At 46.3% G+C, this 27,395-nt stretch overlaps 1 protein-coding gene across 1 annotated transcript in view; it reads right to left on the reverse strand.

Annotated features, from left to right (window-relative positions):
* Positions 1-27,395, reverse strand: part of PLBD2 (phospholipase B domain containing 2) — a 59,020-nt gene that overhangs the window by 25,803 nt on the left and 5,822 nt on the right. Inside the window, exons 2-6 of the mRNA XM_030218835.1 lie at positions 13,188-13,281; positions 11,733-11,891; positions 9,893-9,993; positions 6,333-6,547; positions 3,182-3,276 (exon numbers count right to left, since the gene is read on the reverse strand). Coding sequence (XP_030074695.1) covers positions 3,182-3,276; positions 6,333-6,547; positions 9,893-9,993; positions 11,733-11,891; positions 13,188-13,281 — 664 coding nt within the window. The remainder of the gene's footprint in view (positions 1-3,181; positions 3,277-6,332; positions 6,548-9,892; positions 9,994-11,732; positions 11,892-13,187; positions 13,282-27,395) is intronic.

A 27,395-nucleotide genomic window follows, 5' to 3' on the forward strand; every position in this document is an offset into this window, starting at 1 on the left:
GAAGAAAACCAGGAAAGAACAGAGCCCTGAAATCCAAGTGAGGACAGCGTAACGAGGAGTAGGCTGTGATCAACAGTGTCAAAAGCAGCAGATAGAGCGAGAAGGATGAGGATAGAATAGAGCCCTTTGGATCTGGCCAGGAACAGGTCATTGGACACTTTAGCAAGCGCTGTTTCAGTTGAATGAAGGGGGCGAAAGCCAGATTGAAGTGGATCAAGAATAGCTTGAGATGAAAGAAAGTCAAGGCAACGATGGTGAACAGCACATTCGATAAGAAAGGGAGGAGGGAGATGGGGCGATAGTTGGAAGGACAGGTAGGGTAACCACGAAACTACACCGATGATCTTAAGGTTCGTAGTTTTCCATGGGCAAATCTAGAACATTTGTTCAAAGCAATCCAGGGGTGAACATATTCCATTTCTGATACCTAACAAACATTGAAGTTTTCTGACCACAAATTGTTACCCAATCTACCATAACTAAAATATGTCTAACGTCAGAGAGCCAAACTTGCCAAATTCAGCTTTTTCCAAACATAAAAATTCTCTGTGTTAGACACGCATACAGACCATAATACTTTTGGACCAGGCCTCAAGAATCTATAGTATGATTAGTTTATATCCGTCAGAAACAAGATAGATTTCCTGCCTTTTGTTTCATTTCCTCTACTTCTTCCTCTTTATCACTTTCCTTTGTGTGTGTGTTTTTTTTTTTTTTGTTTTCTATTTCAGTTGTTTCCTCTTTTTGTTCTTTTCTTCAGAAGATTCTTCATTCCTTTCCCTCTTATATTTGCTCCTGACTCTTTCTCCCCAATTCTATTGCTCTTTTCCTTTACTCTCCTCCCTTCTTTTAACCCTTTGCTCTCCTCCTTTCATCCCATGGGAGGGGCAGAAGTGCAAAACCCTTACGAGAGAAGCTACACTGGCTCCCACTCAAGGAACGCATCACTTTTAAAGTATGCACACTAGTCCACAAAATCATTCACGGTGAAGCCCCAGCCTACATATCTGACTTAATAGACCTACCACCCAGAAACGCTAAAAGATCATCCCGAACTTTCCTCAACCTCCACTTCCCTAATTGCAAAGGCATAAAGTACAAGGCGCTGCACGCATCAACCTTTTCCTACATGAGCACGCAATTCTGGAATATACTACCACGCAACTTGAAAACGATCCAAGAAACTAACCAACTTCCGCAAACTATTGAAGACCCATCTCTTTGACAAAATCTATTGTAAGGATTGAAACACATGAAGTCCACACTCACTGTTTCAGAAATACACCAATACATTCTCTTCTGAATGCTCATCCTCCATAATTTTATCACATTTATACCGTTACTCACAGAAAATGTTATGCCAAATGTTCTTTTGCTAATGTTCTATTATCCTATCAGTTTCCCGCTGTCTCTTTCCACTGTTCCATTGTTCTTTTCCTCGGTCCCATTCCCTTAATGATACTTTGACTTTGTCTTCGCATAACTTCTCACAATGTAATCCATAACTGAGTTGTAACAAATCGTATTTCCATCATTTACAATGTATTGTAAGCCACACTGAGCCCGCAAATAGGTGGGAAAATGTGGGATACAAATGCAACAAAATAAATAACAGGGAAACAGAGGGGAGAGGGGGGAAAAGTATGGGGGGGGGGGGAGATGGTCAGCAGTAGCCATAAAGGGAAAGATGTGAGGGAGGCACAGTGAGCGGAATGTGAACAGAAAGATCTGGAAGGGAACATGGATTTTATCTCAGGAGAGAGAGGAGGAGAAAAAGACAGGTTGCACAGGTGGGTGGGATTTTGGATATACAGATTTGTTGATGGGAAATGAATTGGTTTAATGGCTAATAAGACGGATAGATTAATTACTGTGCCTCTGCGCTACCTTCCTTGCCAAGTGAAGAAAAGTCAGCTTTTTTTAAAACATGGCAATCAGTGGGGCTTTGGACTAAGCAGCAGTGGTGTAGCTATGTGGGGCCTGGGCCCCTGTAGATTTGGCCCTGGACCCCCCCTGCCGTCGACACTCTCGATCCCCCCCTCCCGCCGTCGCCTGCCTTTGCTGGCGGGGGACCCCAACCCCCGCCAGCCGAGATCCTCTTCTTTCTGCAAAAGGCTTCCTTCTGTTTCTGACGTCCTGCATGTACAACATGCAGGACATCAGACTCACAGAACAAAGCCTTGCAGATCAGAAGAAACAGAAGGAAGCCTTTTGCGGAAAGAAGAGGACCTCGGCTGGCGGGAGTTGGGGTCCCCCGACAGCAAACGTAGGCAACGGCGGGTTGACGGTGGGAGGGGAGTGGTCGAGAGGGTCGTCGGGGGGGGGGGGGGCAAAGTCGGTGGTGACGGGGTCACAATGGTGGGGGGTGTGGGTTGGCAATGGTGGGGCGGGGGTCAGCGGCACCGGGGGGGGGGGGCTAAAATGTGCCACCTCACCTCGGGCTCTGGACCCCCCCTCCCGTCGAAGTCTGGCTACGCCCCTGCTAAGCAGGAACCTCCTACTCTGGGGAAGCATCCGTCTGCCTTTCCATCAGAACAAGGTCCCAAGAAAAAGGGCAGCTGATCCACAAAATCCAAGGTGGAAAACAGACAAAACAGATCAGTAGTGAGCACACTGCCATCTCCTGGAGAGCGGCTGTTATGACAACTGTGTAGCCATGGTGCTGTTTTCTTTTTTTTTTTTTTTTAATCTGCTATGGTGTCTTATAGAGAATGACACAGGGACAAAGGTTGTCCCCATCCTCTTGGGCTCTGTTCCCATCCCTGCCCCGTCCCCATCCCTGTGTCATTCTCTAGTGTCTTATCCAAAAGGGTATTAATATTTTTGGTGGTGAAGATCTTCATATATACCACATAGCCCCTGATGCAGCCCCTTTATGGGCAAAACACAGCCTCTGTCGGGCATTATATTGGTTTGAATTTCTATAATAAAGACTTGTCTGGATCTACTACTGATCTGCTTTGTCTGTTTCCATCAGAACAGCCATTATTTCACATCTGTCTTTACTCTGAATTCGAGTAACCATGAGAACAGGGAAGGAATCGTTAAGATGCGTTTCTATTACATAGAGGCACTAAAAGAACCACCGTGTATCTGCCTTAATTTATGTAAGTTTGGTATTGGTTATATCAATAAAGGATTGTTTAAAAGAAAGAAAGAAAATTTCCTGGCAACTTCTCACCAGCCCGCTGCTCAAGATATAGAAGTCATCTCCAGAAAAGATGGTGCCTGGGTATGAGGAAAAGGCTTGGACACTGCCTGGAATTGGAGAGCCTCCTGCGAAAACAAACAAGACAGGAGCATCATACAGAGAACCTCGCCAAGCAGGTTTGACGAACAGGAGATGGCAGAAGCATGCTTGGCCAATTATCTGGCCTGAAGCCAGTAGGCAGTACTTGTCACCCTATCAATTACATTGTTTTGAGTGTACCAAGATGGCGACAGCTGCATTGGGGAAAATGAAAACCTCCTTGGGTGGACAGGCTTCAGCTTTGGGACATCATGCCGTCTCTTGTTCTTCAACCCTACTTGCACTGGATACAGATACTTAAATACTGGCAGGGCCCGTAGTGAATGGAGGAGATGAAGTGCCTGAGCTGCTGTTACCACAGTGACCCCTGCTGGAAGAACAGCAGCACTGGCAGCAATAGTCTCTGAGAAAACATCCCTCCCGGTTTTTAACTGGTAACGGGAACTCAAGCTACCTTGAAGGACTGGCCAGGGCAGCGATTTTAAAAAACATACAAAGTCCAGAAGCTTATTAAAAATTACAGAATGGACCAGCAAGGCAGTTTTTTTTGTTTTTTGAAAACACAAGTGTGCAACAGCAGATGTCCTATGGAGGGCACTCCACTAGGTGTGGGAGCTTTGTGAATGTCAGTAGAACACCGAGACGGAATGACAGCCTCCTGTCATGGTCTCTGGTATAGTCACACCAGGGGCGTAGCCAGACCTCACGGTGGGAGAAGGCCAGAGCCTGTGGTGGTGGTGGTGGTGGGGGGGGGGCACATTTTGGTCTGCCGCCCCACCACCGCTCCCCACCCAGTGCCGCAGCAAGTGCCGCAGCAAATACCTTGGGGCTGGCGGTGGTCTCCAACCCCCAGCAGCAGAAGCCTTTGTCCACTGCCGGTCTCTGGCGCCACCTCATTGCCTGCCCTGTCTTCCCCTCACGTCCTGCACGCTCCTTTTAGTGAAATTGAGCGTGCTATGCCACTGGTCACACCCTTTCCACCTTCCCTTAACATTCATCCTCTCATGTGTAACAATGTATCATCTCTCAGGAATGGAAGCTACAGTACACTCTTCAGTTCAGGTACCCCACTTCCTTTACCACTTCTCAATCCCAGCACTCGTCCCTCCTCTCCCTCCTGCTAAATCTTTCTCGCCTCACCCTCTTCCTGAATTTCTGGCACTTCACCCCACACGTATACCAGCTGTCATCCCATCTCTGCTACGTTATTCCACGTCACTGGACTCTCTTGGTCTTTACTCCGCATAAACTCATCTTCTTCTATTCCTTAGACTTGGAGCTCACTAGGAACCAGGCCTGGGGTCCAACATGAGTCTTCATGCACAACTAACTCAGTCTTTTCTTCCTCTATTTCATATCCCCCCTCCCCCCACTGACATAGTTTAGCCCAGTCTGATTTGATGGAATTTATAAACTGCCTTTCCAGAAATTACTGTTCAAATTAAATCCATTTACAGTGTAACAGTTCTCAGCAGGGCTCACGCACCAGAGCCCTATAATCCTGGATCCAGAAGGGGACTCCTCCCTCCTCCCCTGCCCCTACTTCCCTATCCCTATGCAACCCAGAAAGTTAGAAAACCTGAGCCAGGAGTGAAACCTAGGTGTCCTGTCCTGGCACCTATTTTTTGTTTAATATTTTCCTTTATCCATTAGCCAGTTTTATTACATCAACTTCTTTTCTTAGGCCCAGATGCTGAGCTAAAGGGGATCACAGTGAAAGGGGTCTTTTGTTAGAAAGGGGGGTTTATGAAGGACGTCCTTTTTGGAGTCTTGAGGAGGACGTCTTCAACTGCACTCTCCTGCTAGGATCACAGAGCTAAACGCTCGCACGTCCCGATCCCCCTCCCCCCTCGCACGGGGAGCCACCTGTTTGTGTTTTTGTTTTGACGTTTGTGGCGTGCGCAGAGCAGCCAGCATAACGCTTGGCTGCTCTGCGCATGTTTTAGGGGCCGATTACCGAGGGGGATTACGAATCTGTAATGCATTGTACTTTACAATACCACACCGAACATGTGCGACTTGTTTTTTTTGACGCATTCTTCGTTTTTTCAAATTCAGTAAGCATTTTTACGTTTTAGATTTTTTTTACGTTTGGTTGATGCATCTGGGCCTTAGTGTCAAGCCGGGGTCTAAGCAGACCTTACAATCTGCATATCAGCTACACTACTACTACTACTTAGCATTTCTATAGCGCTGCCAGGGTTACGCAGGGTTACACTGATCGTTTATCTCATTTTTTTTTTCTTTAAATTCTTGTCTCCACAGAGCATCAGCCTGGCAGTCGGCCAACGGACTGAAACCAAATCCTAAAAAGTCTAAAGCGCTGTAAACCTCCGACTTTCAGTCTACAGCTATGCTCTCTGCAGCGATTGAAGGACAGGAACCAGAACTCCAGGACCATCTAAAAATCCTTAGCATTTATTCTGATGCCTCTTTAGCTTTTATCCAGCAAATCTTTTTTGCGGTATCAGTATCTTTTACGGCATTGTGCCAAATTAATTCTGCAAAATCTATTCTTCGTACAAATTCATTTGTGACTCTTAATGTGCTTGTCCTTTCCAGACTGGACTGCTGTAACTCACCATTGAGTGGCCAACAAGAGTCAGTTTGACTCAAGGGCGCATCTGGTTCCAGACTGTTTTTTTTATTTAAGCCAACTTGCTGCAATCTACTTGTAAATATATTTATTAAAATGTGAGACGTGCACCCCAAGGCGAGAAGCCAGCTGCTGAACCAACCATAATAATTACAATTCTTGGAGACGGATGTGTTTTTTAGACAGTGAGGTTCAATATTATGCACGACAGTCTAAGGGACGGAGAAGGGGTGGTTGGTATAGGGAGGAGCTTAGTGATGTTTTGGATAGGAATAATTTCAAAAATGTTTATCTGTTTTGGATGTTGAGTTTGTGTGTACCTTCAAAAGTCATACTTGTAAATACTGGCACCCAGTTTAATAAAGATGATTTAAACATAAAACGTGATATATCACTCAACGAACAGAGCCACCAAACTGGCACCCTCTGTCCTGAGCGACTCTCTGCTCAAGTGCAGGAAAAATCCCCAGCCCTGCTACCACCCACCTTCAGCCTTGCTCAGGAACGGCAGGTTGTACTTTTTGATGACACGGAGCATGGACTGGTATGTGTTCCAGGTATCGTGGGATACTAGAAGATCCTGGTTGCCTGGCAACAACTTGATAAGGGCGGAGCAAGAGCCAGAGCCCAGGACACGCCGTGAATCACTTTTATTTAAGGCCAATTCCAGATCTTCTAAGTCGCCTCCCAGCTGGAACAAGCTGATGAACAAGAGAAAGAAAAAGCTTAAACTGAAAAGAAAGCCATCGGCTGCTGCTAACAGGAACACTCAATACTCATGCAAAGTGCCGGTACCATGCATACCATAGAGTGAAAGGAACACGCTCTCCTTCTACAAAGTTCATTCTACTGCATGACACACTAATGACCAAACAAGTTACAGTAAACTTCAATGGCTCCGTAGAATAAATTAATTCAACAGACTTTTTTGTACTGTACAGTGGAGGAGCGGCCTAGTGGTTAGGGTGGTGGACTTTGGTCCTGAGGAACTGAGTTGGATTCCCACTTCAGGCACAGGCAGCTCCTTGTGACTCTGGGCAAGTCACTTAACCCTCCATTGCCCCACATAAGCCGCATTGAGCCTGCCATGAGTGGGAAAGCGCAGGGTACAAATGTAACAAAAATAAAATAGATACTATTGGAGATTCTACATGGAATGTTGCTACTATTGGATATTCTACATGGAATGTTGCTATTCCACTAGCAACATTCCATGTAGAAGGCTGCGCAGGCTTCTGTTTCTGTGAGTCTGACGTCCTGCACGTACGTGCAGGACGTCAGACTCACAGAAGCAGAAGCCTGCGCGGCCACATTGGTGATCTGCAAGGGCCGACTTCTACATGGAATGTTGCTAGTGGAATAGCAACATTCCATGTAGCATCTCCAATAGTAGCAACAGTGGAGGAGTGGCCTAGTGGTTAGGGTGGTGGACTTTGGTTCCCACTTCAGGCACAGGCAGCTGCTTGTGACTCTGGGCAAGTCACTTAACCCTCCATTGCCCCATGTAAGCCGCATTGAGCCTGCCATGAGTGGGAAAGCGCGGGGTACAAATGTAACACAAATAAATAAAAATAAATATCATTTTTCCTGAGCTGTCCGGTGGCATAGTCCCCTCTCCTTGGCAGGAGCCAGTCACTTAATTACTAAAACAAATTGCTGGGGGCAGAGAAGACCTTGGAGGTGAGCTGGCAGCAGAAAGAGAGGCCCTATTGGACCTTGTAATTTTTACCCACTTCCGAAATCTTGCGGGCATTAAGCGGAAGTGCCCTGAGTGACATCAGTGATGCAAACTGGAACACCTTAAATGCTGGCATCCCCTGTGTCACATGGCAACAGGGCATGGCCAAAGGGGTGTGCCCAAAGGGGCATGCCAGACCCCTTGGGAGAAGAGTAACAGAAGAACCCTGGAGAAATCCTGCAAGTTTGATCACCTCTGTGACTCCTGTCGTACTTTAGAGATTAAGGATTTTTACTTTACCTTTACGTGTGAATTCGCTCATTCCCATTTTTATTTATAATGGGGAAGAGAAAAGCAAAATGTAAAAAAAAATTACTTCCATCAGTACACATATACAAGATCGAATGGACAGACATGTGTTAGCTGTCGCTCGACCTGACTGGGCAGTTATCATCTGTCTCATCCCTGGAGCATGCTTCCATAAGATTCTCCCAAAGAACCCCTTCCCCTCAACCCACTTTCCCTTGAATTTTGCTCTATCTGCTTCCAAAGAGGCGGTGGGAGTCGAGTCAGGCACTGTTGCTGCTTCAATACCCTTCTCTGGAGAGAAGAATCTGGTTCCTTTTCCCAAGATCAGTAATGTTTCCTGATGTGGACTCATTTCTAAAGGATTTAAGTCCTGATTATGATACAACTTTGAAAGACATTTGGACTGCTATGGTTAGAGGTATAGCTCGTGAACTGTGTGATTTCTCAGTGTACCACTGCTAAATTGGAGGAGTTGAATAAACATTATATACAATTAGATAGGAGTTTACAAGTGATGGAACCTCAAGTTTCTGTTTTGCGGGATGCTGATACTTGAGCAATTAAAGACAGTGTCTCTATTCGTTCTCGGATGGAGAGGCCTGCAAGTTCACAGAGAGCCAGAAACCTGCGATTATTGAGTTTCCCCTTAGACTAGATTACCTTCTCCAGAAATTTTGTTGTTTGAATATTTCAAGGAGATATTAGCTATCCCTAACGCTGATAGTATAAAGAAAATAGCAGCGTTTTTATGTTTTGCAAAAATCTTGTCAGGAGAGTGTGAATGAAAGATCATGTGATACCCTTCAGGGACATAGCCTAGATTTAACAGATGTCTTATAAAGTTCCTGAGATAAAGGCTATTCTTCTGATCACTTTCTTCAATGAGAAAGATAAGATTACTGTATTAAAATCTGACTTGAAGATTTGTTTTGTGGACAGAGTGCTCAATGAGGAGAAAATTGCTTCTTGAATTAGATTCTAAGGGCCCTGTTTACGAAGGTGCGTTAGTGTTTTTAACGCACCTACAATAAGCACACGTGCTAACCGTATAGGCACCTATAGGGATACTGTAGGTTCGTACACAGTTAACGCACATAAAATTGTTAGCGCGCGTTAAAAATGCTAACGGGTCTATAACACGGCTTAGTAAACAGGGCCCAGGTTTTTCCATTTCAAGTTACCTTTTTCTTTTAAGGCTTCCATGCAAGTGCTTATTGACTTGGCAGGGGAACCATTATGTTTTCTGTGACTCTTCACAACTGAAGCAGTTTCTAGTTAACCCGTTAGTGCCCAATGTTCCCATAATAAGTGCCCATATGGGAACATTGAGCACTAATGGGTTAATAAAGTTGCTATGGGATATGGGATGGGGGAAGGCAATTAGTTCTTAGAATTCTTATACTCTGTATAAATGTGAGATTTGTTTAAATTTTACTGGTTTACTTACAAGTTTTCTTTTTCCCCTTTGATGTGGGCTATGTTAAGTAATTATGTTTCAGTTTGCATTTTCATTATTTATTATTGCTTGCATTTCCTTTGATTTAAATTTGAAATATTTACAGTTTAAAAATATTCAATTAAAAAAGAATATATATATACAAGCCGTTGAGCCCATTAAAAGGGGCTAAAGAATCACCGTCAAGAAAGCGGTCGGAGCCCCGTCGGGTGCAGCCGAGCCTCCGCCCAGGAAGGTCATAGAGGGAAGCGCTGGCTCCCAGCCCGGCCTGCCGTCACAGCAGCAGCGGCGACTGCAGCTGATCGGACCTGTCGGACTGTGCCTCGGAGCCGCTGTCGGACAATCCCCGCCCGATGCTCGCCGGTCACCCGCAGCTGAGTTCCTGCCTCTAACAACATCAGGAGAGGTGTGACGTGCTGCGCTGTTCTGCGCATGCACGACACGTTGGTCACTCTTCATTTATATAGTAGGATGTATATATATATATATATTGCACTGATCTGAGACCCAATTGCTCAAGGGTGCATGTTATCCAGTTGCTCCGGACACCGGGTCACATTCACAGTCCCCATCCCAGAGGGAGAAGGGGGAGGGGAAACTTACAGGAAGCCAAAGGGACTGAGGGAGAAGGTGCCCGTCGGGAAGGCTACCTGCCCATTGTAGCTGTCCTCGAGTCCTTTCAGCTGCAGCAGAGTCAGGCGTATCTGAAAGAGAGAAATTTACAGAAACTAATCCCCGAAACAGACTCTACCTGATGAAACTAAATATCTGTCAACATCAATTTAACGAACAATATGGGTAATCTATTTTCTCCATGTGTAGTCTCACAAGGCACGCGAGTGGCAGGACTCCCAGGGAACGTAGCGTCACACAGAATCCAAAAGGATTTGCAGACATCAACGGTGCTCTTACAAGCTCTGCTAAAAAATAATTGTAGCAATTTAAAAATAAACTCTTAATTAAAGAAATTAGACCATAGCATACTGTGGAAGCAGCCTAAAGGCATCCAAAATTCACCATAAAGGTTTAAGTTGTCTTGAGAGAAAGATCTGTCTCAGTCATTTCTGGTAAAGTCACAAGATTCACTGGTGACTTTCACAAGGTGTCCCTGTTTTACCTCATCAACATTTCCCTCAAACTTCTCCTTCTCTGCTGAGCATCAGCCCTCAGTTTCAACCTTTGCCCTGGAGCAGGAGAGCTGCAGACCACACACACAGCAGAAACGCCTTCCCAGCTGGGTCAGCTCACAGAAAAGGCTTGGAGAACCATCTTCAGTTTGGCACAATGATGGCTGGCAGAGGACTGCCGATCTGAAGCTCTCTTAGAAGAAGGAACATCCATCTGAACTGGAAGGGAATGGCCCAATTTGGGGAATAATGAGGGGCATTTTCGAAAGAAACGTCTAAGTCGGAATTTGGACATTTTACAAAGACGTCCAAATTCCGAGGCGGGGAGAAGGTCATTTTCAAAAAAGATGGATGTCCATCTTTTGTGTTCGAAAATATCATGGACTTCCTTGGATTTGGACATTTGACGATTTGGATGTCTTTGATTTTCAGACATCTTCGAAAAAAAGACGTCCAAGTCTAAAACGTCCAAATTCAAGCCATTTGGACGTGGGAGGAGTCAGCAGTTTTAGTAGAGTGGTCCCCCTGACATGTCAGGATAGCCATCGTGCACCCTAGGGTGCACTGCAGTGGACTTCATAAAATGCTCCCAGGCACACAGCTCCCTTACCTTGTGTGCTGAGCTCCCCCAAACCCCCCTACCCTCAAACTGTACACCACTACCATAGCCCTTACAGGTGAAGGGGGGCACCTATATGTGGGTACAGAGGGTTTCTGGTGGGTTTTGGAGGGCTCGCTGTTTCCTCCACAAGTGTAACAGGTAGGGGGGGTATGGGCCTGGGTCCACCTGTCTGAAGTGCACTGCACCCACCGCTAGACTACTACAGGGACCTGCATATGACATCTGAGACTGGCATGTAATGTTCTTCAACACACTTTTTGGGGGTGGGAGGGGGTTAGTGACCACTGGGGGAGTAAGGGGAGGTCATCCCTGATTCCCTCCAGTGGTCATCTGGTCATTTGGGGCACCTTTTTGTGCCTTATTCATAAGAAAAACAGGCCCAGCTCAAAACACCCGTTTTAGTGCTGGACGTTTTTGCTTTGTTCCATTATGGCTCAAAGACGTCCAAGTCTTAGGAACGCCCCAAGTCTCGCCTTGAACACGCCTCCGATATGCACCCTTGAAATTTGGACGTCCTTCCGAGAAAGACGTCCAAAATGCGGTTTCAATTATACCGATTTGGAAGTTTCTGTGAGATGGACGTCCAAGTGCCAATTTATGTCACTTTTTGGACGTCCATCTCTTTCGAAAATGAGCCTGAATGTATACTAAACACTAACAGAGTCAGTTCTACCGTACTGGTTCTGAAACCCACCTGGTGCCAGTACTCTGGGTCTTCTCCTGTCTCCATCTGCTTCTGCATCCATTCCAGGTTGGTCCGAATGTGGCTCTTCAGCCTCTCACAGTACTGTGTCTGGTACTGGTAGGGTCCACAGTAGTCCACCATGGTATTCATCCAGTGCATATAGATAAGCTGGAAACAGATGGAGAGTGTTAAGTCCATCCCCTACTCACCAAAAGCCCCTGGCTTGTTCTTTGCAAGCAGGTTCCAGATAAGCCTGGGGAAAAAAATTGATCATCAGGGCAACTAAAATTTGACACATGGTACCCAGCACTGCTCCAGCTTGAAAGGAACTGTCTAGGACAACTCAGACTCTGTCCTGAGAAGCAACGGAAACTGTGACCTGGAGAACCGCAAGGAGGGGGGCTGTCTTTTGAGGAGGGGCTGAGGGCGGACAGGGAATCAAAGTCTTTTCTTAGGATGCCACTGATAGGCACTTCCATCTCCTCTCATCCCCACCCTGACGAAATGCCCTCCAGCCCTACCTCCTGCTGGTCCACTCCCCCCCCCCCCCCCCGAATTGTGATCTCTGCAAAGTCCTGTAATCTCACATGAATATAGTGCTGGGCAGACTTATACGGTCTGTGCCAGAGCCGGTGGTGGGAAGTGGGACTGGTGGTTGGGAGGCAGGGATAGTGCTGGGCAGACTTATACGGTCTGTGTCAGAGCCGGTGGTGGAAGGCAGGGATAGTGCTGGGCAGACTTATACGGTCTGTGCCAGAGCCGGTGGTGGGAGGCAGGGCAGACTTATACGGTCTGTGCCAGAGCCGGTGGTTGGGGGCAGAGCCAGTGGTGGGAGGCAGGGATAGTGCTGGGCAGACTTATACGGTCTGTGCCAGAGCCGGTGGTGGGAGGCGGGGCTGGTGGTTGGGCGGCGGGGATAGTGCTGGGCAGACTTATACGGTCTGTGCCAGAGCCGGTGGTTGGGAGGCGGGGCTGGTGGTTGGGAGGCGGGGATAGTGCTGGGCAGACTTATACAGTCTGTGCCCTGAAGAGGACAGGTACAAATCAAGGTAGGGTATACACAAAAAGTAGCACATATGAGTTGTCTTGTTGGGCAGACTGGATTGACCATGCAGGTCTTTTTCTGCCGTCATCTACTATGTTACTATGTTATTTTATTAGAAAAACTTACAACAATCTCACAAGAGGTGTGTTTAAGCAGTCAAACTTCAGACAGAGCCAACAGAGAGGAGGTAACTAGGAAAGGAGCACTGTCCCCTACTGGATGCCACAGAGAAGGATTTGAGGGAGGGGCAGTCTGGGGCCAGGGAAAGCAGAGGTGATTGTATGAGGGTGGGGGAGACCACATAGGCTTGGAAAAAAAAAAAAAAAAATCAAGCATTGGCCTCAAATTCCTAATAATAGAACCCCATCTGCACTCTTTTTCCTCCCCCCGTCACATATGTAGGGAAAGTTGTTCTTTACCTTTTCAGTGACCGCGGCTTCAGCCACGCCGGCTGCATATGCCTGGAGACTGTCATTGTAAGCTTTATTGGTTTCAAGATCCAGGAAGGACCAGCTGCCCAAATATAAACACATGGAGACAAACAGACAGAAGAGCCGCAGTTAACAAAATACAATTATCCAGGTAAGTAGAGATCTTCGCTTAACAAAACTTCTTCTGCCTCTTTGTAAGTCAGATCTTAGCCATTTCCTGTATTCTGTCAACCAGAGATCAGGGCAAGCTGCCTCTATACTAAGGAGTGCAGTTATCAACGTAGGCCACCATTTAACCACTAACTCATGCTGTTTGAGAACAGGTCCCATTTTACGCAATACCTGGTTACCAAGAACTGGGATTAACAGTAAAATAACACATCTTAACAGTAACCCACATTGATAACTTCCCCCATTAATTAAAGAAAAAAAGTCTCTAGAAATGGAAATCACTGCTATCTCTCTATATAAAACGCACCTCCAACATTCTATGAAGCCTCCACAACTCCCAACGTTCTAAATGCATGGTGGTGAAACCCACATCTCCTGAATTGACATCACGTACTTCCGGGTTCGTCACAAGCAGAAGTGACCAACCACACGAGGTTTCTCGGCTTCAGAATGTTGGAGGTGCATTCTATTAAATAGGATTGGTCAGTTCATTGAAGCACAGCCAGAGCTCAGTGTCCTGCACAGTAACACTCAGACACCAGAGAGATAGAAGGGGGGCCTGAAACGAGAGAGGGAGGGGGGGGCATGACACCAGAGAGGGGGGGGGAGAGTTATCTCTGTCACACACACACTCACACACTCTCTTGGTCTCATACACTCAGTCTCACAGAGTCTGTGTCTCACACACACTCTCTCGCACACACTGTATCTGTGTGAAACACACTCTTTCTCACACTGTCTCACATACGCACTTGCACACACTCTCATTCTCACGCACACACTCTCATTCTCACACACACACTGTCTCTCTCACACACACACTCGCATATTCACTCTCTCTCACACACAGTCACTCTCACATACACTCTCTCAAACATACACAATCCGAGGAAAACCTTGCTAGCGCCTGTTTCATTTGTGTCAGAAACGGGCCTTTTTTACTAGTATGTAATAAAAGTGAGTCAAGTACAGGGCAGTGAAGTCCATTGTGACATCACTGATGAGGTTGGTTCTTATTGGTGGAATAAGGCATTATGACATCACAGTATCAGCTCTGGTTACCAGAGACTGAAACTCTTCACACTAAGGAGGGAAGTTATGAACGTGGGCTACCGTTAAGATGTGTTATTTTATTGTTAACCTCTTACCCAGGTCTCACTGCATAAAATGGGACCTGTGTTAAAATAGCATGAATTAGTGTAAAATAGCACATCTTAACAGTAGCCCACATTGATAAAGTATCCCATAGTTAAAGAAAAAAAGAATGTCTCTAGGCTATATGTATTAAAAGTGAGACAAGTATAGGACAATCAAGCCATTGTGACATCACTGATGAGGTTGGCTCTTATTGGTGGACTGAGGCATTATGACATCACAATATCAGCTCTGGTTACCAGAGACTGAAACTCTTCACAGGAGGGAAGTTATCAATGTGGGCTACTGTTAAGATGTGTTATTTTACCACTAACGTCCTAGTTTAGCACAAGTCCCATTTTGCTTCAATGAGACCTAGTTACAAATAACTGGGGTTAACAGTAAAATAACACATCTTAATCGTAACCCATGTTGATATCTTCCTCTCTTAAGTAAAGAAAAAAAATCTCTAGAAATGGAAATCACTGCTATATGTAATAAAACTGAGTCTAAGTTCTGTAGACTGCCAAACAGTTCTGGATTATTGGTACTGTTGTACTTGAATTCATACGGATAGCAACAGGAAGGTTCCTGAGTTTTTGGAAATTGAGTGGTACAGGGGTGGGATGGAGGGGATGGGAAGGGGAGGGGTGGGGTGGGGGGGGGGGAATGGGCAGTTTACAAGCTGTATGGTTCATGCATAGTATCTTATTGTTTGTAAGTAGGCAATATTGTGTATGTTGTGTGTTGTGTTGCTTAACTTTGAGTTATCAATAAAATTACTTTAAACTAAAAAAAAAACTGAGTCTAAGTGTGGGACAGTCAAGCCATTGTGACACCACTGATGAGGTTGGCTCTTATTGGTGGACTGAGGCATTATGACATCACAATATCAGCTCTGGTTACCAGAGACTGAAACTCTTCACAGGAGGGAAGTTATGAACGTGGCCTACCGTTAAGATGTGTTATTTTATTGTTAACCTCTTAAACAGGTCTCACTGCATAAAATGGGACCTGTGTTAAAATAGTATGAATTAGTGTAAAATAGCACATCTTAACGGTAGCCCACATTGATAATGTATCCCGTAGTTAAAGAAAAAAGAAATGTCTCTAGAAATAGAAATCACTGCTATATGTAATAAAAGTGAGCCAAGTATAGGGCAATGAAGCCATTCTGACATCACAATATCAGAGACTGAAACTTCACACTAAGGGGGAAGTTATCAATGTGGGCTACCATTAAGATGTGTTATTTTACCACAGGTCCCATTTTACGCAATGAGACCTTGTTACTAAGAACTGGGGTTAATAGTAAAAAAAAAATAAAAATAAAAGCAGCCCACATTGGTAACTCTCACTACTGAACCACAATGGCTTAGTCATTGTTTCGAAAAGTTTCTGGAAAGTTTATCGGGAAAAAAAAGCAGAAGAAAGCGTGGTTGCCATGATAGTTCACTTGTTTATTATTTCCATATATCCAAGTTGTAGGTGAGAACTTTTAAAAGTTATCCTCTCTTTATTATATAATACAGACTCATCTAGGTCTTAGGCTGACTTCATGGGTTGGCAACTGCTCAGTAAAGTGGGGGCTGGGGAGACAGACAGGTGATAAGACAGTAATACTTTAGCACTGAAAGGTCCTGTATCTGATAATGGATGAGAATATCTAAGGCTTTATTCAGTCTTTATGTTAATTTCAAAGGGTTTGATTGTCTTCATTCGAATGTTTTCCATTCTTGAGTACTTGTAAAGTTTCTTGTATTAATCAGGTACTTCAAGGACATTTCAATGATGGTGTTTTACAGGGTTTTCCTTGTTCTCACCTTCCGGCATCCACCAAACCTGAAACAAAGACTTTGGGAATGCCAACCTGAGGCCCCAATGCTCAGAAGCAAATGAGGGCACTAAAGGTCATTAAACTCTGGAATTCGTTGCCAGAGAATGTGGTAAAGGTGGTTAGCTTAGCGGGGTTTAAAAAAAGGTTTGCCCGGCTTCCTAAAGGAAAAGTCCATAGACCGTTATTAAAATGGACTTGGGGAAAATCCACTATTTCTGGGATAAGCAGTATAAAATGTTTTGTACTTTTTTGGGATCTTGCCAGGTATTTGTGACCTGGATTGGCCACTGTTGGAAACAGAATGCTGGGCTTGATGGACCTTTGGTCTGTCCCAGTATGGCAATACTTACGTACTTATGAGCGGCAGGCACATTTGCTCCTGACGAAAGTTCAGAGCTGATGAGTGCGTCAAACAACAAGCTCGCTGGCTCTGGGCGCCTTGAGCACGCAAAAGAGGGCCTCCTGCATTCCTACCCAATGATCAGCAGTCAACGCACCAAACAAGGGTACTCCTCCTGTGGCAAACCCTATGTCAGCTCAGTAGTTGGGCACCACCCAGTGGATCCCAGGATGCACAAGGAAGGGCGTCATCATTTTGAGGACAGTCCAGCAGGAGGGAGTAGGACTCTTTCAAGGTAGACCACAGGAAGAGTGGGGTCCTGGCTAGGGGTCCCACAAGGGTTGGTCTTTGAGGGGGTGGGGTATCTGGGATCCACCGGACCACCAGGTTTAACAAATCAGGGCTTTTCTCTGCTTTGTTTCAGCATGCGCTGAAGACATAGGCGCCCGGTATAAGAGGCTTGGGGAGGCTAAGCCTCCCCAGCCGCAAGCCCCAAGCGTCTCTCTCTCTTATCACCACCCCCCCGATGCCGCGTCCATCTATCCGTCTCACGCCCTACCTGCAGTGCAGTCCCTCTAATTCAGATCGCCGCTACTGGCAGGCTCTCGTCCCATCCCCCCCGCCCGATGCAGTGTCTATCCTCCCTCTCACTCACTCCCTCCTCTAATTTGATTAGATCGCCCATCGTTACAGGTAGCAGCGGCACGCCAACATTGGACTACAGCTTGCTTCGGCCTGACGTGCCCCGCCTCCTCTCTCTGACCAGCCTTCCTTAGGATGCGTCCAACCCTCGCGGAAGCAGGAAGTTTGGTTAGAGGAGGCGGGGCATGTCATGCCGTCAGGCCGAAGCAAGCTGTAGTCCGATGTTGGCGTGCCGCTACCTGCAGCGATGAGCGATCCAATCAAATTAGAGGAGGGAATGGGACATCTCCTTACAGTACCGCTACTGGTAGCAGCATCGGTGGTCAACTTCAAGGCAAGTAGAATGCAAGGGATCACTGGGCCATGGGTAGGGCGGGGAAGGCAAAGACGCTGGAACCACGATGGGGGGAGGGGAGAGACAAGACCTGTCTGCAGGAACGCTGGAGGCTAGAGGGAAAGAGGTGCAGTGTAGGTGCTGCCCCCCTGGACCTTGGACAGATAGAAAGTGCTGTAGGGGGAGGGGAATAATAAATGTTGACCAGCTGGTGGGAGGGGGCAGAGAGGAGGAAGCTGGAATGGAACCGCTGGGGAAGGATTGAAGATCAAGATTGGTAAGTGTTCTCAGCTACAAATAAGAACTGTGCTGCAGGTTTTATTAAGTCAAAATAAAAAATAAATATTTTGTTTCATGCAGATCTCTTTTGTTTAAACATAACTAAATGGGCTATAAGCCCCCCATTGGTTTTCTTTCTTGTGATGAGTTATACTGTACCAAAGTTGAAAACTCTTATCTCTACCTAGTTGTTAGTAGAAGGAACTCATTGTGAACAGTATCCACCCGAATAGGTTGTTTTGTGGCTGTGCACGAGGAATTGTGATATTATGATCCCTTGTTTCATATTGTAAGCCACATTGAGCCTACTGCTATGTGGGAAAATGTGGGATACAAATGTAATAAATAAAAAATATTGTTGATGGTCTGTTTACCGTATACCCGGTGTATTGGTGTTTTAGGGTCTGCCCAGTGTAATATTTACAGTGCTGCCTTTTCATGCATAATGTTACTTGACTAATGTGACCATTTCATTTTGGGATTTTCAATGGATGGAAATAGCAGTGTTTAATAATTGATAACATTTTTGAATAGTATACATTGGTTAATATGTGCTTTGAACAACCACTTTATTCTTTGACATATGATACATATCTAATATCTAAATTTAATAAAAGGTATTAATTGGGATTATTTTACTTTTACTTATTTTTTTTTCCTGTGTGTTGTCAGACAATTATGGATATAAGCCCCACCCCTAACTCCGCCCCCTTTAGCCTCCCCAAACAGTTGGGCCACCGACCGCCTATGGCTGAAGAGCTTAACGCACAGCTCCCGCAGAGCTCGAAAAAGCTCCCTAATGCTCAGCACCAACATCGCGCTTAAATACCCATGTCACTAGCGCTGAGCATTAGGGAGCTGTGTTGCAGCGCTGCTGTGGCGGTGTTCAGAAAAGCCCCGGACTTTTGAGCCCCTGCACATGAATCTCAACTAGAAGAAAGCTTCCAAGATTCAGGATGCAAGTTATACCAGCAGATACCACAAGATCCTTGAGTCAACCACAGGGAGAGAAATCCTATATAATTCTCACCTCCAACATTCTATGCGTCTGCCTGCCCGTGTCCGTAACTTTCTTCACAGATGGGCTCCGAAGCCCTAGCTGATGTCACTAGACCCATTATGACGCGTCCTATATAATTCTCACCCCCAACGTTCTATGCGTCTGCCTGCCTGTGTCCATAACTTTCTTCACAGATGGGCTCCGAAGCCCCGAGGGTTGGCGGTGGGAAGGGGGGCTTGAGAGCGTCGCGGCAGGAGGGTCCAGGGGTCAGGAACTCTGAGGGGGGTCAGGAAATCAGAGGAAGGGGGGTCTGCAAATCAGAGGGAGGGAGGCAGGGAGGTGGGGTCTGGAACTCAGAGCGGAAGAGAGGACGAGAGGGGAGGAGGGGGGAATGCACCACCTGTACAAAAACTAAAAAAAAAAAAAAAAAAACAGGGGGATGACCCTGGAACTCGGAGGGAGGGAGGGGGAACGATGACCCTGGAACACGGAGGAAGGGGGGACACTGGAACTGGGTGGGAGGGAGGGGCCCCAGGCACACACACACTCTCTCTCACAGACACACTTGCACCCAGTCTCACTCTCTCTGTCACACACACACACTCGCAGATTCACTCTCTCTCACAAAGTCACTCTCACAAACACACATACTCCGAGGAAAACCTTGCTAGCGCCCGTTTCAATTGTGTCAGAAACGGGCCTTTTTTACTAGTTCCAAATAAAAGACACAGTCATGTCTCTCTATGAATGTAGCAATGAGAAAAATATCTGTTACATCAGAACAAGTCAAACATTGAGGACACCCATCAATCTTCAAAGACATTACCATAAACCACTACAGAAAAAACCCAATCAAAAAGAAGACCACGCCCTTAACAACCTTACAATTAAAAGGTACTAAAAGGAAACATCAGGACTCAGGATTACACAAGGATGATCAAACTCCCACGAAAGAACCTGCTTGGTCACCTGTTATCAGACAGGTGACCAATCTTCAAATCCCTACTCAAAACCCACCTCTTCAATGTCGCATTCAGCACCTAACCATTATACCTCTATTCAAGAAATCTAGACTGCCCCAACTTGACATTTCGTCCTTTAGATTGTAAGCTCCTTTGTGCAGGGACTATCCTTATTTGTAAAACTGTACAGCGCTGCGTAACCCAAGTAGCGCTTTAGAAATGTTAAGTAGTAGTAGTAGAGGGCCAGCTCTCTCTTACTGGCTAATGATCAGAAGCAAACACAGGTGCTAGAGGCCAATAGCGTCATACGAGCGCCCGCGTTTGATTCCGCCCGATGATCAGAGCCGGCGAGCTCGTGCAACAATGCATTCGCCGGCTCTGAACACAACGAGCATGGACATGCACGCTGAACAGGGCACTACCTATTCCTCCCCAATGCTCAGCAGGTAGTGCGCCAAACATTAATGCCTGCTACCGCAGCAAATCCTATGCCAGCTCAGAGTTGGCGTTAGCGTTTGAGGAGCACTGGGGAGGAATGGGGAGCCCTGTCCAACATGCATTTGCATGTTAGCAGGCTCCCCCATCCCCTCCAACAGGACTGGAACCTGAGCCCCCCCCCCACCCCAAGCCAGCGATACAGAGGCTGGAGGTCAGGCACAATCCTCCGCACTTTTATCCCATGATCAGAGATAATAGCATGCTTAAATTTGCATGCTATTATCTCTGATCATAGGGGCAGTATAGCTATTTTTAGAGCGCTGTTTGGGAGGCTTCTGATCATCCCGCCTTTTACTGAGCTGTAATTGCAGCTGTTTTGGTCTGAGCTCTATAAAAACTTAGACCAGCCCTTAAAACTTACCTATTTACCCCAGCCCTCCCAGACTTTCAGGACCAGGGCCTCCAGTGGCTAAACTACTCTCATCCTCTCGATATTCTCAGCTCATTGTCCATCACCTCTAATTTTTGACTTCCGTTTCTTCCTGTCCCTTTCCTGTTGTTTTAGTGGGGCTCCTTTCTTGCTTCTTTTTTTTTTTTATTAAGTAAACCGTTTTGGCACACATTGAGGCATATTTTCAAAGCACTTAGCCTTCCAAAGTTCCTTAGGTTTCTATGGAACTTTGGGAGGCTAAGTGCTTTGCAAACATGCCTCATTGTCAAAATGAAGTAATCAAAAACCAATAGACAAACATGCAGACAGCTTGACCTAGATTACTCTGCACTCTTTAAGCCAGGTCTAACTGCGCCAATGGATAACTCTCAAAAGCTTCTCACTAACACATTAAGGCCCCGATGATCAAAACTCCAGCGCAGATTGGAACAGCGCGTCTGAACTACTCCCTAATGCTCAATGCTAATGAGATGCACCTTCAAGTTGTTTGGGAGTTAGGAGCAGGATGGTGCCTGGCGCACGCGCTGAAGAGTTGTCCGTTAAGCACAGCTCTTGAGCGCATGCCTAGAACGCCAGAGGGGGAAGAGGGAAGGAGGAGGGCCATTTTACTTTCCCCCCCCCGTACAGCGGAGTACCAGAGGCTGCCTAAAAAGCCCAACGAGAAGTTTTTTTTTTTTATTTAACAGCACACATAACTTCAGGCGCTCACCCTGTTTCCGGTCCAATCCCCCTTTCTGCTACAGAGCTACAGAACCCTTATCCACACCCTTGTCACCTCTCACTTGGACTATTGCAATTTACTTCTCACTGGTCTTCCGCTCAGCCATCTCTCTCCTCGCCAGTCTGTCCAAAATTCTGCGGCATGACTTATTTTCCGCCAGAATCGTTATACACACACTAGCCCGCTCCTCAAGTCACTTCACTAGCTCCCTGTCCGCTTCCGCATTCAGTTTAAACTTCTCGTACTGACCTTTAAATGCATCCACTCTGCAGCCCCCCATTACCTCTCCGCTCTCATCTCTCCCTACATTCCTCCCCGTGAACTCCGCTCACTGGACAAGTCTCTCTTGTCGTCCTCCTTCTCCTCCACTGCTAACTCCAGGCTTCGTTCCTTTTGTCTCGCGCCACCTTATGCCTGGAATGGACTTCCTGGACCTATACGTCTAGCTCCATCTCTACCTGTTTTCAAATCTATGCTGAAAACCCACCTTTTCACTGCTGCTTTTAGCTCCTAGCTACAATTGCCCTCCCCTTGCCCTTCCTCCCTTCTCACCCATTACTTCCCTCACCCATAACTGTCTTGTGTGTCTGTATTATTTAGATTGTAAGCTCTTCTGAGCAGGGACTGTCTCTTTTTATCAGGTGTTCGGCGCTGCATGCGTCTGGTAGGGCTATACAAATGCTAATAATCTCTATATATAAAAGGCACCACCAACGTTCTAAATGAAACCTCCAGCCGGAAGTGTGAAGGGGGAGAGATATCCGGTTTCCCCATGAGTGTCTGCCCCGCCCTCGCTCTCTCTGTAACACAAACACAGCACAGCAAGAAACTTAACACTGAAGGACTCGACTCAGAAGGGGGAGGGGACAGACACACTCCCACATGCACACAGAAGAAAACCTTGCTAGCCCCCGTTTCATTTGCATCAGAAACGGGGCTTTTTTACTAGTATAATAATAATAATACAGAGCTGAGAATTTTGACTTTCCCGAAACTAGGCTACAACCAGAGCTCCTGATTTACTTTTTAGAGCTGGAAAAGCAAAAAGCTTCTGACATGTGCAAAGCCTGCACTATGCCACCTGCCGCTCCATTGTGCAGCTCCCTGGCTCTTGGCACTTCTGTCCCGGCTGACTCCTAAGGATCCTCTCTTCAAAAACCCAAACACCAGCTCCAAACTGGCGTTAGGTTTACTGAGGTAAGTTCGCCCTTCTTTAGGGTGCTCTTCTCCTAGCACTGCACCAAATACAAAAATGGCCTCATTTGAATCTAATTTAAATGTTATTGGTGCTGATCTGAAGCGAGCTCATTATTTGCCGCAGTAGGAGCCTCTGAGCATTGTGCGCCAGCGAACGCGGGAGCTAAAATGGCGCAAATGGACTCTAGTGCCTGCATTTGCTTCTGAGCATCAAGGCCTAAGTTAGTACAACTAAAAGGTCTCGCTTACAACTTGTTTATTGGCCCTTATCTCCTTGCTGGATCAAGAGCGAATACAAAGTCTCCAGAAACGAACTGGGTCAGCAGTGGCATCATAGGAGCCGACTGTGGGTGCTGTGGGTGCTTGAGCACCCCCAATATTGAGAAAATTCCTTGTATGTGTCCAGGGAAGGGATATTTCCACTGGATTTAGCACTTCCAATAATTTTGAAAAGTTGGCTCCTATGAGTGGCATGAATCATCCATCAAGGCCCAGAAGACCTGGCCAGCTAGATTTAGAAACTGTTTAGATCATTTGAAACTGTTTAGGTCATTTGAAAGTCTGGTGTTTAGATAGGGGATGGGGGCCACTTGAGGATAGGACATGGAGCGAGGGCTGCTTGATTTTGGATCAACGGACAACTAGAGTCAACTATATTTCCAGCCTGATTTTCAGTAAGAGCATCTTGTATATGGAATACAGCATGGAGTTTACACGTTTAGAGAGGAGACTTTTGAAAAGCACACATCAAGTCAGTGAAAAACAGAACACAAGTATTTTCACTTTTAAGCCACTTTTGCACTGGCCTCATTCTCCAGTTACTGAAACAGGATCTGTCCAGCCACCATCAGGGCACAGACCGTAGAAGTCTGCCCAGCACTGACTTTACTTCCCAATTACCGGTGCTGCCATCTAAGCCTGTTTGGTTCCATGCCTCCTAGACAGGATTCCTTTGTCTTTAGCCCACGCATTTTTTAATTCTGTTACTACTACTACTATTTAGCATTTCTATAGCGCTACAAGGCGTACATAGCGCTGCACAAACATAGAAGAAAGACAGTCCCTGCTCAAAGAGCTTACAATCTAATAGACAAAAAATAAATAAAGTAAGCAAATCAAATCAATTAATGTGAACGGAAAGGAAGAGAGGAGGGTAGGTGGAGGCGAGTGGTTACAAGTGGTTACGAGTCAAAAGCAATGTTAAAGAGGTGGGCTTTCAGTCTAGATTTAAAGGTGGCCAAGGATGGGGCAAGACGTAGGGGCTCAGGAAGTTTATTCAAGGCGTAGGGTGCAGCGAGACAGAAAGCGCGAAGTCTGGAGTTGGCAGTAGTGGAGAAGGGAACAGATAAGAAGGATTTATCCATGGAGCGGAGTGCACGGGAAGGGGTGTAGGGAAGGTCGAGTGTGGAGAGATACTGGGGAGCAGCAGAGTGAGTACATTTATAGGTTAGTAGAAGAAGTTTGAACAGGATGCGAAAACGGATAGGGAGCCAGTGAAGGGTCTTGAGGAGAGGGGTAGTATGAGTAAAGCGACCCTGGCGGAAGACGAGACGGGCAGCAGAGTTTTGAACCGACTGGAGAGGGGAGAGGTGACTAACTGACTAAGTCTCCAATGACCTATTACTGGCTAAATCCAGAGGTCAATATTCCATCCTCATTCTTCTTGATCTTTCCGCTGCTTTTGACACTGTCGATCACAGCATACTTCTCGATACCCTGTCCTCACTTGGATTCCAGGGCTCTGTCCTTTCCTGGTTCTCTTCCTACCTCTCCCTCCGCACCTTTAGTGTTCACTCTGGTGGATCCTCTTCTACTTCTATCCCTCTGCCTGTCGGCGTACCCCAGGGTTCTGTTCTTGGTCCCCTCCTCTTTTCTATCTACACTTCTTCCCTTGGTTCATTAATCTCATCCCATGGCTTTTCCTACCATCTCTATGCTGATGACTCCCAAATCTACCTTTCTACCCCTGATATCTCACCTTGCATCCAAATCAAAGTTTCAGCGTGCTTGTCTGACATTGCTGCCTGGATGTCTCAACGCCACCTGAAATTAAATATGACCAAAACCGAGCTTCTCATTTTCCCCCCCAAACCCACCTCCCCGCTTCCCCCGTTTTCTATTTCTGTTGATGGCTCTCTCATTCTCCCTGTCTCCTCAGCTCGAAACCTTGGGGTCATCTTTGACTCTTCTCTCTCCTTCTCTGCTCATATCCAGCAGACCGCCAAGACCTGTCGTTTCTTTCTTTACAACATCCGTAAAATCCGCCCCTTTCTTTCCGAGCACTCTACCAAAACCCTCATCCACACCCTTGTCACCTCTCGTTTAGACTACTGCAATCTGCTTCTTGCTGGCCTCCCACTTAGTCACCTCTCCCCTCTCCAGTCGGTTCAAAACTCTGCTGCCCGTCTCGTCTTCCGCCAGGGTCGCTTTACTCATACTACCCCCTCTCCTCAAGACCCTTCACTGGCTCCCTATCCGTTTTCGCATCCTGTTCAAACTTCTTCTACTAACCTATAAATGTATTCACTCTGCTGCTCCCCAGTATCTCTCCACACTCGTCCTTCCCTACACCCCTTCCCGTGCACTCCGCTCCATGGATAAATCCTTCTTATCTGTTCCCTTCTCCACTACTTGCCAACTCCAGACTTCGCGCCTTCTGTCTCGCTGCACCCTACGCCTGGAATAAACTTCCTGAGCCCCTATGTCTTGCCCCATCCTTGGCCACCTTTAAATCTAGACTGAAAGCCCACCTCTTTAACATTGCTTTTGACTCGTAACCACTTGTAACCACTCGCCTCCACCTACCCTCCTCTCTTCCTTCCCGTTCACATTAATTGATTTGATTTGCTTACTTTATTTATTTTTTGTCTATTAGATTGTAAGCTCTTTGAGCAGGGACTGTCTTTCTTCTATGTCTGTGCAGCGCTGCGTACGCCTTGTAGCGCTATAGAAATGCTAAGTAGTAGTAGTAGTAGTAGTGGGAGGCCAGCAAGAAGCAGATTGCAGTAGTCTAAACGAGAGGTGACAAGGGTGTGGATGAGGGTTTTGGTAGAGTGCTCAGAAAGAAAGGGGCGGATTTTACGGATGTTGTAAAGAAAGAAACGACAGGTCTTGGCAATCTGCTGGATATGCGCAGAGAAGGAGAGAGAAGAGTCAAAGATGACCCCAAGGTTTTGAGCTGAGGAGACAGGGAGAATGAGAGAGCCATCAACAGAAATAGAAAACGGGGGGGGGGGGGGGGGGGGGGGGGAATGAGAAGCTCGGTTTTGGTCATATTTAATTTCAGGTGGCGTTGAGACATCCAGACAGCAATGTCAGACAAGCACGCTGAAACTTTGGTTTGGATGCAAGGTGAGATATCAGGGGTAGAAAGGTAGATTTGTTACCGTTATCATCTCCACCACTTCCCATAGGAGGGCATTCCCGAAAAGTACTTCCTGATATTATTCCTGAGTCAGCCCCCCTGCAACCTCAGTTCATGTCCTCTAGTTCTACCACCTTCCCGTCGCTGGAAAAGGTTTGTTTGTAGATCAATACCTTTCAAATATTTGAATGTCTGTATCATATCACCCCTGTATTATTTTGTGCATAGCCTTGACGCTACCCTCACTCCTAAAAGTAGGCTGGCCTTCTTGTCCTATACAGTTCATCAGGAGCGGGGGGGGGGGGGGGGGGGAGTGTGGTTGAACAGAGGCTTCAAATGCTTATATAAAAATCAGTTATTAAAATGTTCTTGCAGCTCTCTTCCCTTATCTTTTAAAAGCAACAGGATCCCTCCTCAGAGTAAGAGACTCTTCAAACGTGTGCAAAGTCCTGGTCAAGAGGGTCCTCACCTGGATTAGGAGAAAACCATTACCAGAAAGTGGCACTTTGCAAACGTCTGAGACATTGCCACACCAGGGTAAACATCTCTAAAGGCTGCCAAGCAGTCTCTCCCTGCACAGACAGATCAGTTCCAGTGGCTCCCTGGCATACAAATCAGTCCATTAAAGTCAGGAACAACCAGACTTCTGCCCTGTAGTCTCTGATAGCGGAGGATAAGGCCAGGTGAAAGATCTGTTACCCCTGTAGCCAAAGATAACACCAGCTCCTGCACAGCACTGGTCACATACAGACAAAATAATAATAATAACATAAGTACATAAGTAGTGCCATACTGGGAAAGACCAAAGGTCCATCTAGCCCAGCATCCTGTCACTGACAGTGGCCAATCCAGGTCAAGGGCACCTGGCACGCTCCCCAAACGTAAAAACATTCCAGACAAGTTATACCTAAAAATGCGGAATTTTTCCAAGTCCATTTAATAGCGGTCTATGGACTTGTCCTTTAGGAATCTATCTAACCCCTTTTTAAACTCCGTCAAGCTAACCGCCCGTACCACGTTCTCCGGCAACGAATTCCAGAGTCTAATTACACGTTGGGTGAAGAAAAAGTTTCTCCGATTCGTTTTAAATTTACCACACTGTAGCTTCAACTCATGCCCTCTAGTCCTAGTATTTTTGGATAGCGTGAACAGTCGCTTCACATCCACCCGATCCATTCCACTCATTATTTTATACACTTCTATCATATCTCCCCTCAGCCGTCTCTTCTCCAAGCTGAAAAGCCCTAGCCTTCTCAGCCTCTCTTCGTAGGAAAGTCGTCCCATCCCCACTATCATTTTCGTCGCCCTTCGCTGTACCTTTTCCAA

The sequence above is a fragment of the Microcaecilia unicolor genome, chromosome 11, assembly GCF_901765095.1.
Source record: "Microcaecilia unicolor chromosome 11, aMicUni1.1, whole genome shotgun sequence".
Classification (NCBI taxonomy): Eukaryota; Metazoa; Chordata; class Amphibia; order Gymnophiona; family Siphonopidae; genus Microcaecilia; species Microcaecilia unicolor.